Genomic DNA, 11739 nt, shown 5'->3' with positions numbered 1-11739 from the left:
GATTAAAATAGTAGCTAAACTATCAATATATTTTAAAAGATAATAAACATTGATTAAAGTCCCAAAAATATCATTCTCACCGACATCCAAACACCACACCACAATCTTCCTCTGCGATCCACCGAATCTTCGCCGGAGACTCGCCGTCAGTGGCGCCGAAGATGGAGCTTTAGTCTCGTTTGCCACCGCCTCGTGTCCCTTCCGGAGAAGCTCGCACCGGTTCTCCTCACCGGTGGTTCCGAGGTTGATTCCGACGTGGTTGTCGCCCAGGTCATCGAATTCGGAGTTAAATCTCGTGTCGAACTCGAAGGCGACAGAGTGGGGCCGGCGCACGCGGCGGAGGAGGTGCGATTTCAGATTCTAGGGTTTTTCGTTCGATAGTTAATCAGATTTACTGTGAAGGTTAATTCAATCAACTGTGACGATCCTCCTCCGGAAATGATCTCGAACATCAGCGAGTCATGTTGCTGCACAGATCCGATCGTTTGAAGGTTGGATAGAGATTTCGCCGTTTGAAACTTTGATGAAAACTCGGATTCCGGCGCCGAAGTCGGCGGAGATGAAAGTTAATAAGATTTATTGTTGTTCTTGTTACAGTTAATAAGATTTACTATTGTTCTTGTTATGGGTAATGAGATTTACTATTTTTCTTGTTACCGTTAATATTATTTACTCTAACAGTTGATAATTACAACTCTTAAGGTTATTATTGGAATATTGGAATGTTATTATAACAAATTGACAGCTTTACTAAATATGTTAATAGTTGAGCTATCACTTTAAAATGGGAGACTGTTTGGGCTAGATACCTAACCAGAAACTAGCAACTGTAAAATAGCAATAATTTGTTGAAAATTAATAAAATAGTCAAGAATTAATAAATTCCAAAACTACCAAGTTTAAATAATATATTTACAATCTAAAAATATGGAATAGAAAAACATAAATAAAAAAGATGATGAATTAATCATATAAAATAAGAAAAGACAAGTGATGAACATGAAAAAAAAATCATTAAAATCAATCAAATTGTTAATATTTTATGTATAGTGTCAATACTTTATACATTATTATTATACTTAGGCTAATTTGCTTGAAAGAATTTTCGTTGTTGCTGTTGTTGTTATTTTTCTAAAAATAAGACTCGGCACAATAGCTATTTTGTTATAGAAAACTTAGAACATTACCTATTATCTTAATGAATTAGTTTAAAATGATTATTCTGTTTAATTTTTCATGTTTTAATGTATTTATATATAAGCTAAAATAGTCAAAAGTAAAATTGTGAATATGTTGTTAAACCTGTTGCTAAAAGAAAATATTTTATTTGGCTTTTACATGCACATGAATATGATTATAAGTAGTACATTTTTCCTTGTGTTTATTTTAAATTATTTTTTATGTTATCTTATGGGATACTTAAAATACTAATAATAGCAATTTGAAACTTATTGATTAACAAAATAGCCAAAGTTTTAACTTTTCAACAAAATAATCAAATTTACGTTTTCAAAAAAAATTTAACAGATTAAAATTTTTGACGATTATTATAAATAATTTAACACTTTCAAAAAAATTAATTTTGCGGTAAAAAAAATATTGAAACCAGATTACTGTAAAAAATATTGGACAGTTGGACTTATGGACTCTCATGTGGGGGACCACACTTTTTTTTTTTTAAAGCTTTTTCTTATTGTCAAGGTATTCCATCAATTACGAATGCATGACACAAGAACGCGATTAAAATATAGTCCCTCGTATTTTTCCCTCTATTGATTGAATTCAATGGGAAAATAGGAAGAAGAAAAGTATAAATATATAATTAAAGAGCGGAATTTGTTTTTTCCATTTGTATGTATGCCTATTTTTTGGTATTTTCATAATTTCAATCAAAATTTAAATTTTTCCTTTCAAATTTTTATTTTTGGTATATTTTGCGGGTTTCAAACAAATTAAGGAGAAATGAATATGCATATTTCAAAATAATATTTAGGAACACCAACAAAAGGAATGAATTCAATATTATAATAAAAAAAAAAAGTTGTATATGTTAATTGAAGATAATTTTTGAACGTCATAATCATTGACAATTAGCCAATTTGATGTTCTGGCAAGTGAACTCAATTAATCTGTACTGAATATAACCTTTTAATTATTTTAGAATACTTGTTGGATTTCATCTTGTAAACTAGTTGTTGTCTGTGAGTTTAAAACAAGTTTCCCCTTCTAATTTCAGTTTTTGAACCCGAATTTGGTTACAAGATTTTGGGACTTACGGTTTTGTGTTCTTGATTCTGAATTTCCTGATGTTGATTGGTAATCTGTTGGAATGAATATGCTGCTTAGTTTGATTCGATGATGTTTAGGATTACTCGCGATTCTTCTCTCATATGGTCTCTTGGTCCGGAAATTGAAGCTATGAACGAGGTTTTTTTTTATAGTAGGGTTCTAAAGATATTTTATATTCAAATTGAATCTCATCTTCTTGATTGATTTCGTATCTATTGGTGATTTTTTTTTTTGTTTTTTGGTTATTTTATTTAAAATCGCATATGGTTAATGATGGATAATAATTGCTTATAAATATGGGTTTATGAGTTTCTTTGTTTTTCCCTAAATCGTGTATAGTTAATAACCGATAATAATTGTTATAAAAATTTTGGGTTTTGGTAGTTACAATTGACTTTCATATTTTTTTTTTATACTTAATAACTAGTAATAATTGTTAACGATTTTTTTTTTCATTGAACTATAGTTTTTTTTTAATTATTATTGAATAAGCTTCTTTATAAGGCAACGACCTATGGGACGCGGTCCAAATGCACAACAGCGCATCAGTAATTTTTGTTTTTCTTCAGAGATGTGAAGTCCAAGAAAGAGATAATTCAAAGAGAGATATCAAGAAGAAAGGCCTTCACTCTTTCATTTTCTGGTCATGTAGTACCATATTCCATAAGGCTTTTGGTTATCTTTGTTTATTGTTTGTTTATTTATGGTTCATCATTTTGGTTGGTTAAATTTACGTATTGAGTTTTGTTTAGCCGGTAATAACCATTATAAAAAACTATTATAAATATGTTATAAGTATGTATGATTTTCAATAATTTATGGGTAAGTTTCCATTCCTTAATTGTATTCAATAATAGCCAATAGTCTTCTGGAAATCGTCTCTGCCTTGAAACAAGATAATTAGTCTCGTAAAACATAACACTGCTTGAGTACTATCTGGAATGAGTTTTCAAATGAAAAAGGGGCAAAAAAAAAAAAAAAAAAAAAATTAAGTAGTGTGTTGTGTAATGTTTAAATCAGGAGAGACTTCATACACTCAATAGGATACTCAAGTTTCAACCTTGATTCATGTGACAATACATCATTGGAGCCATATATTATACAAAAAAAAGAATGGAATCACGCAGTGGAATTAAAGGGGAAAAAAAATGAACCTATAGGGGTAGAGGGCTTGTTAGGTTAGTTTCTAAGCAGTTAGACAGAGCTCGGCTCTCTCCTTCTGTAGCCGATACTCGTTTGTTGAATTTAGGACTGAACTTTTTGGGTTAGTAGATTAGAGCGAAATAAGCCCCACAGAGCTTTGAATGAGAAAGAAGAAAAAAAAAAGACTAAAGCAGTTTGCAATGGACTTGCCTCGTTTCGCTTTTCACGAATCATGGTCTCCTTGGACCATCAAAATAACACGTTGCTTGACACTGTCACTCCGGAGCATCTCACCTTTGAATCCCACCTGAAAACTCAAAAAACATTTTGATTTAACTGTTCATATAGAAAAAAGCCTAATTATGGTTAAAATTATTATCATTATTATTAGAAAAATTACACGGACTAGCTAACCTCAAAGGTTTAGATTGCGTATTAGCCAACGTTTGAAATTGTTTTGTAAAATAGCCAAATTCGCTGACGTGGTGTTTCAGTCAATATTTGATGGACAGACTATTGACTGATTCTTTATTAATTTTATGCATGTTTACTTTTATTTCTTATAGCAATATTTAAGTCGACTTTTAAATATAGCAATTGCATATATAAAAAGAGAAGGTAAAATATAAGATCTTGTACGTGACTTATATCAAATCAAGGTGCGACTCTCTCTCTTTGGTTGGTAACCGCAAGGCTTAGGGTTAGGGATAGAGATGTTGCTGATGAGTTTCTGATCGCCAAATGGAGAGCGTCTTCTTTCTCGTTACGGGTCTGTTATGCGCAGGTATGGTCGCCGGAATCCATCGCGGACATGTCCTCTCCTTGTGCGACACGAACTAGCCGGGGTCCACAGTGGTTGGATTGACTATCGGATCTGTCCGGTCACCATCGCTTCTGGATCTTTGTGGCGCCACCATTGAAGGAGTTTCGTCGAGCATAATTGCAAGTTTAGTCGCTTCTTCTCTCGCTAGTGCTTCACGTGACCAGAGTCTACTCCTTCCAGGCCCAGATCCGACGGTGCCTTCCATCGATTGGCACGACTGTTCCGACTCAACTCCAGATCCGACGAAGGCGGCTTCATATATGCGCTCTCTTTGCTCTTAACTCAAGCTCCGACCACCACGTCGCGTTAATACATGTTAGTTCGTGTTAATTTATATTAATTCGGTTTATTTTTGTTTATTTGTATTAATTTTAATTTATTTGTGAGAAAATCGGCAACTCTGTGGCTTCGGTCTGAGAATTGGCGATTCGAAACGGATCGGCGGTTAAGATCGGTGGAAAATTGCATAAGTTAACTCGGCGTTGAAGATCGGTGGTGAAGATCGACGGTGAAGATTTCGTAATATTTTTAGAGAATTTGGTTATCTATTAATGGAAGAGTTATTTATTGTAATGTTTTTCATTTATTTATTTGTTTTTGTTACTAATTTATAACGAAGGGTATTTTTGTCTTGTCAAGTAGAGTAATGTGGTTTATTGGCTATTTTGCAAAATAAACCAAACATTGGCTATTTTGACAATTTTATGTTTCTGATTGGCTGGCATACTCGAGCTCCCCTATTATTATTATTGAATGAAAGATGAGTCTGAAAACAGGCTATTTACCTCAACAGCACTGTCCGGGGGAAACCACCGCAGTAGCACACCAAGATGCACGACGGCCGGGATGAGCTTGAAAAGCAGCGGAGTTGTCACCTGCAAGGTTTTTCCAGAATATTCAACCATTTTAAAAGAATGAATTTCTCGGGGGAGACCAAAACATTATTTTCGCTCTCTTTGTCCTTTTTAAAAAAATAAAAATAAATTGCTCGTCGTTAACCTAGTATTTCCAAATTATTCTAGTGCATGTTTTTAATTATGGCAGATCTACACTTTCTACAAGTGACAAAGCGCCAGGATAAATGGCATGCCATGTGACCGACCTTTCAGTAAACACATAATTCTGTAAATGAAAAATAGATTCATACCAGACTAAGTGCAGTCGTCCCCAGAAGCAGGAGATAAAGTTTTCCCTGAAAAAGTTTTCAAGGTTTGATCTGTAAACTAGGCCATTATTTCAAGAGAATCTTTAAAAGTATGGGCTAAGAGAATCAACAGAATTGGTAATGGAGAAGAAAATCATAGTAATTACAGACCTCAACTAGATGAAGATTTGATGCGCGACTGAGAAGAACAAAAGCGAATTCTCCGATCTGAGCCAGGGACATTCCCACCTAGACATAAACGGTAATTCAACTGTCTTCCCTTGATCACTCGCAAAAGTTTATAAAGAAAAGGAGGCCATGTAAATCTTACCAGTAGCGCGGTTTTGTTGTTGTAACGAAATCCCTTGACAACTGTGGCGATGATTACAGTTTTTACGACTATAACTAGGAGAACGGATGCAAGCAATATGTCTACGTGATTCCAAAGAAATTGAACATGGATCAGCATCCCGATGCTGGCAAGGAAAAGAGCCGCAAAAAGGTTTCGAATAGGTTCGATCTGCACGAATAAAGACCTTCAGCGTACCGCTGAAATACTAATTCACAATCCTACAAAACTATAAGCCCACTCGTCAACGACTGTGATTACGACATCAGCTCATTATCTTTGTTTTAATGTACATACCACATTCCATTTGCAGAGCAGACTATTTTCTTTTCTAAATAATCAGAAACTAGGAATTTAGAGTAAGAATTTCAAATTCAGCCAAAGCAAATTAAAACCCTCATTGGCAGCCCTCTGTGGCATTTACTATGAGGAACATAGCAAAATGTAGTCCTAGTTATTCATAGAATTCCATCACAATAAATCTAGTTGCACACAATTACAAGCAGCAGCACCAAGAAATGTCGGAGCATGTAGTTGATAGCCATATCCAAACAAAATATATAAAATATATGAAATACCTGCTTGAAATCAGAAGCTAACCTGCTCAAGCGTATGGGGGGCAAGATCTGTTGTCGATATCATCACTCCAGCAGCAAACGATCCCAGTTCTAGACTTAGCCCCAGCTTATCACTACACTGCAATTTTACAGAAAATTAGTTAATATTCTCATTCAGAAATATCTCAAAGAAATTAAAAATAAAAATTTCTGAAAATGGAACTAGACATCCTTCAAGTATAAAATGGTGGAAAAACAAACCCAAGCGACAAGCAGACAGAACGCAACCGATGCCAACTGGTAGAGTTCATTCGTCTGTGCACATGTAAATAATTTATTAAACCCGTACAGAACCCAACAGAAAACGATTGTCATGCACACATAATACTTTTTTCGATGGACGTTTTTATGAATCCCACAGCTTCTTTGGTACCACTGAGCCAACCTATCTTGCCTACTTGCACAATAATTATTGTACAACTAATCATTTAGATTGATTTCAGGAAAGAAAAAAAATACCTGTGACGAGAGGCTAACCATTAACTTGAGTAACCAAGGTAGACCAGTACGAGATAGTATTGACAAAACAGCCAGAAAAGAAATCAATACCACCAACCTGGTTACAACAAGATGATTAGCTTTTACTCATACTGGGCACCAAAAGACCGAAATTAATCGACATATATATACACACATGCATACAAAGTTTCTCAATTCTAAAACTGTAAGTATCGCCAATACTTACCAAGTTCTAGTGCCCTTTCTTTACAATAAAGTCATATAACTACTTAGATCATATAAGCAAGCATGCGATAAAATAATCATCAAGTGGCAACATCCCTAGCTTTGAAAATGGTTTCAGATAATCTGGCCAGGAATAAAATTGCAGAAACTATCATAACGCCAGGAAAGACGGAGAATACAGTTTAATTCAGGAAAACTTACGATTTGGTCATAGACATAAATCCTTGGAAAATGCCAGAAGTTCCACCAAGAACTGGAAGCAACGCAAAAAGCAACCCCACTGCACAGTCCTGGAAGATAACCATTTATCAGGGCCATTTCTAAACTCAATGATTACAAAACACATATAAGATCAAACTAACGGAAGTGTTCAACATCATGAGCGATTGTCTCCTAATTGAAAGAGGAATAATGTCTAAATATATGAACCTGCAGGATAAGTGTGCCTATGGTAACTTGGCCATGAAGAGAATTAGTTGAGTTTTTCTCCATCAAGAACTTCAACACCTAATGACACAAGAATCCAACTTCTCAGCACCAAAACTGGATGTGAGCTATACATACAAACAAGGTTGTGCATGCATGTATGGATGAAACAAAGTACGTTACCACTGCAGTTGAAGACATTGAAAGAAACGTGCCTACAAATATTCCCTCCGAAGGTTTACCGCCACACAACTGCAAACAATGAATTGCATCATCAAGAATGAGAAAACACCAAGCAACACAATTATGTCCCTAGTAGTATAACTGATGCCTGAATAAGACCATCATAAAAACACCAAAGAAAAACAATCTGGCCCCTACAATTTCGTCCCAAAACTTGCTTCTATCTCTAGCGCGACATGGGCTTTAAACACTGATTAATCAACAAGACTCCAAAGCGTGCTCGATCTCGAAAGAATTTCAGAAATCGCCGACAAGTGAGTCCTTAACAGAAATTGTGCCGACGGAAGAATAATCCAAGCTTTAAATCGAGACTTCCACAAACTCCTGACCAATCTACGGTTGACACTATCTCTTTTTATGTCATGTGCATCAGAGCTTCTGAAAGACATGTTGAAGACCAGCTTGCAGAGCTCCTTCTGTCTCCCTTTAAATTCCAAGATAGCAAGCTTGAAGCTTCTTCCGGACATGACCCCACTTGACTGGTCCCGAGAGTTAGGGGAACCGGTCGTCCGAATATACACTGAGATTTAGAATGCCGCTCAAATCTCTTAACAGACTTTTCCATCCCACTTGATTTACTAACACGTCCACCAGCAACTGAAACATTTCCTGAAAAGGTTCCCCAAATCTTATACTGCTTTTCCGTCTCAAGCAGCTCTGACGACTGATAGGGACAAATTCTAGTTCTAAAGTATACTTTTATAACTACGTCGACCATACATATTCTGCGAACTATTTAAAGAAACAAAAATGAATGTCAACAATAAACCGATATTTTTTAAATCTGCACAGCACATACCGATGCTGTAGTCCCACAAAGACACATGAAAAGAAAAATTTGGAGCAGACCACCAAGAACAGCAACAGCTCGGACAACTTTGAGCTAGCATCACAAAAAAAAAAGATGAGATTTCACTAAAAAGCCTGACAAAGATTAACTAAAAAATATTTATAAAAAAAGGAGCGGGGAAGGAATGTAAAGTAGCAGCAGAAAAACAGGCAACCTTTGCTGTGGAGAACTCCAGGCCCAGAGCAAAGAGAAGGAAAATTACACCAAATTGAGCCACTGTTTCAACCTATAATTATAAATAAACCATCACCATGGTATAATGTCCAGTGATGTTATTTAAGAAAGAAGAACGGATTTACAGCACTAAACTTTACGGGAAAAAGAGTATATTCTACAAATCATAAAGAGCGCCAAACATTAATGACTAAGCAAACATTTTTAAGCTGTATTTGTCTTCAAATCATTGTGATCTATATCCTGTTTCTTTCTTTCCAATGGTCAAACAAAGCAGGAAAACTAAGTTCTAGTATCATCGTAATCGTTATCAATTATCACAATTATTAAGTTCAGCATAAACTTAAAAGAATAACGGCATTAGGCATCACTCAGAAGTAGGTCACTATGTGGCTTTCATGGGTTTTATGATTACCGGTATAAGTGATGCTTGTAGCATTGCTCTGAAATAAAAAGCTCATATTTTCCAGTACCAAAATATTATAAATTCCTTAAACTACTTAATTATTTCATACCATGCCTAACCAACTAATTTTGTACCATTTTCCTTATGAACCAAGGCAAAAACAGAAGATCAAAACTGGCTAACAATGGGAGACTAAAAATAGAAAGCTAACCCAAAATAATAATAATAATTATAAAGAAATCATACTTGCACCATTTCACTAACGAAGTTCAATCCTCCAGGACCAATGGCAGACCCCGCTAGCAAATATCCCGTAATAACCTATATCACAAACGAAAACTATATTTAAAGTAAAAAGAATGGGAATGAATAGTCTCCTGATTGTAAGGTTACTACATAAATTGAACCAGACCGGTTGTCCAGCACATGCAAAGGCAATGCCACCACAGGTTGCGGACACAATAACAACAACCAAGTCGGATATCAATCTGAAAAAGAGAAATTTGAGAGCTCTCCAGATCACTGCTCAAAGGTTGAAGGGAATTTTTGAATAAAATGAAAAAAGTCTGTTTACCTCAAATCTAACTGCAGCATTGGATATTTCGACTTAAAGTTTGATATGATGAAGACATTATCCTACGAGAGCCAAGAGCATTTAAAAATTAATATATTACGTAAACATAAGAAAAATTATCCGCAGGGAAAAGAAAGAAAGAAAGAAAAAAGGCTACATTACCTTTCGATCTATTAATGTCGGGGTATCTTCTTGCCGATTATCATTATCCAGATTGAAAACATCATGAAATTGAAATGATCTGATCAAGCCACAGAAGAACAAGAAATGAAGTCTCGTTAAGACAGTGAGACATATAACTGTACTGAAAGAATCAGCTATTAGAAACTGCCTGAAAAGAAGATAGAAGCATATACTTTTCCTCTTTTGTCTCATTTTTCTTTGACTTAACTCTGGCGACAGTTTCAAGAACGGCCTGATCAGCACAATAAAAAAAAGATAAAGCAAGATGCATAGTATACGCCATAAGCTAAACCAAGCTTTCAGAGAAAGCAAATTAAGGAATAAAATATAGCAATTCAGTGTTGTTAAATTGGATTAAATTTACACATTAAAATGGTCATAACATAATACATGTGTATCCATTTCATCATTATTACATAAAACGCAAAGAAATAATATACAGCAAACATGATTCTCATATCAGATGTTCAACATATCATAAGCATAGAAAAAAAAAAAAGTTTAAAGAAATGCAGTTTAACCGAACCTGTTGCCCAGCTACACTGTTGTTGAAACTCCCTGCGTCATTAGCTGCAAGAATCTCAAAAACGAAAAGATAAAACAATTTACCAATGAGAAAGGGGATTCAGATCGAATATTCATTAACATCTCTCTTTTCATTTGTAAAGTTATCAAACATTTCAGAGCAAAAAGAGGAATTAAACATTCAACCAAGATATTCACTTCCAGTAACTATCCGCACAGAAAATCTAATTCAAGATGATGAATTTAAAATAATAAGAAACCGCAATCTCTACGTTACCCTAATAAAAAAACGATTTCTTAGAAAACAAGCGAAGATTTACAACAAACCGACAAACTGAATCTCTTGACGAATTGACGTAACAATATCAAGTTCATTGAGAAGCAATGAGAGCCAAAAAAAAAAATAAAAAAATGAGTATGATACCAGGCGAAGCTCGGATCTACTAACCTTCGTTCTGATCGTTTTCCTTGAATTCGTTCTCCAAGGCTTTATCGATCATGTCGGCGAAACTGCCTTCCTTAGGTCTGGAGTTGGAGACATTGGACTCAGTGGTTGCGTTGGCCTGGACAAGCAGATCCGGTTCGCCGAGCAGTTCAGCGCGCGCGAGCCGAGGAATCGAAACCGAATAGAGAAGAACCTGAACCACAGCGATGAAGAATAGCCTTTGAACGAAGTGCGAAGATGGCGATCTTCTCAACATTGCATGGATCGGCGGAGCAGAACTCGCCGTTCCGGCGGGGTAATGCAACAGACCAATCTCTCTCTCTCGCTCTGCGCGGTCGAAGAGACTAACGATTGTTAGATTCGCTCAAAGGTCTTCAATGGCCGCAAGAGACAGACAGTGTGTGTGTGTGGAGTGAGACAGTGAGAGAGACTGAAAGAGAGAGAGAGAGAGATTGGAGAAGAAATGAAATATGGGAAACAAACCAGAGTTTAATTTTAATTGGAGTTGAGGTTTGGTCAAGTTGTGGTCGTCGATTTCTCGATTTTAAATTATGAATATAATATTATATCTTCTCTGTGTTGTGTGAGCTCTTTCGTCGTCGTCGTGAACCAACCGACGGGGAAAAATAACCTCACTGATTAAACTGAAAATGAAAAACGAAAAATACAAATAATAAGAATAAAGAAATATTCAGTGGATCCGAGACTGAGACATAAATCGGATACAAACATCTTGACTTTTGTCTAGCTCGGCTATGGGTTATTTGCCTTCATTATTGTTTTTGTAATTGTATATGTGAATTTGAATATGTATTTATTTCCACATTTTTTTCTTCCCACGTGGAATTATATTTAATGGTAGCG

The 11739-nt window shown here is 35.4% G+C and overlaps 1 protein-coding gene across 3 annotated transcripts; it reads right to left on the bottom strand.

Annotated features, from left to right (window-relative positions):
* Positions 1–3269: 3269 nt before the first annotated feature.
* On the bottom strand, positions 3270–11739 carry KEA6 (K+ efflux antiporter 6). 3 transcript variants are annotated; one of them, XM_089619299.1, is made up of 21 exons: positions 11606–11739; positions 10879–11519; positions 10432–10475; positions 10079–10137; positions 9885–9963; positions 9723–9784; positions 9561–9636; positions 9395–9469; positions 8723–8794; positions 8518–8601; positions 7659–7727; positions 7479–7556; positions 7251–7339; positions 6825–6921; positions 6567–6620; positions 6349–6444; positions 5731–5919; positions 5571–5648; positions 5403–5447; positions 5041–5130; positions 3270–3739 (listed from the first exon to the last, which is right to left on the bottom strand). In XM_089619299.1, the coding sequence occupies exons 2-21, from the start codon at positions 11129–11131 to the stop codon at positions 3656–3658; spliced, it is 1773 nt and encodes a 590-aa protein (XP_089475425.1). In that variant the 5' UTR covers positions 11132–11519; positions 11606–11739; the 3' UTR covers positions 3270–3655. The 3 variants fall into 3 exon arrangements, with proteins under 3 accessions (XP_089475425.1, XP_089475424.1, XP_089475423.1); XM_089619298.1 differs by having other exon boundaries at positions 10879–11202; positions 11359–11666; XM_089619297.1 differs by having other exon boundaries at positions 10879–11666.

The sequence above is a fragment of the Urtica dioica genome, chromosome 7, assembly GCF_054948205.1.
Source record: "Urtica dioica subsp. dioica isolate 48M chromosome 7, U.dioica_male_clone48M_v1_H2, whole genome shotgun sequence".
Lineage (NCBI taxonomy): Eukaryota > Viridiplantae > Streptophyta > Magnoliopsida > Rosales > Urticaceae > Urtica > Urtica dioica.
The sequence above is the reverse complement of the archived record's forward strand: the minus strand, read 5'-3'. Positions and strand labels throughout refer to the sequence as shown.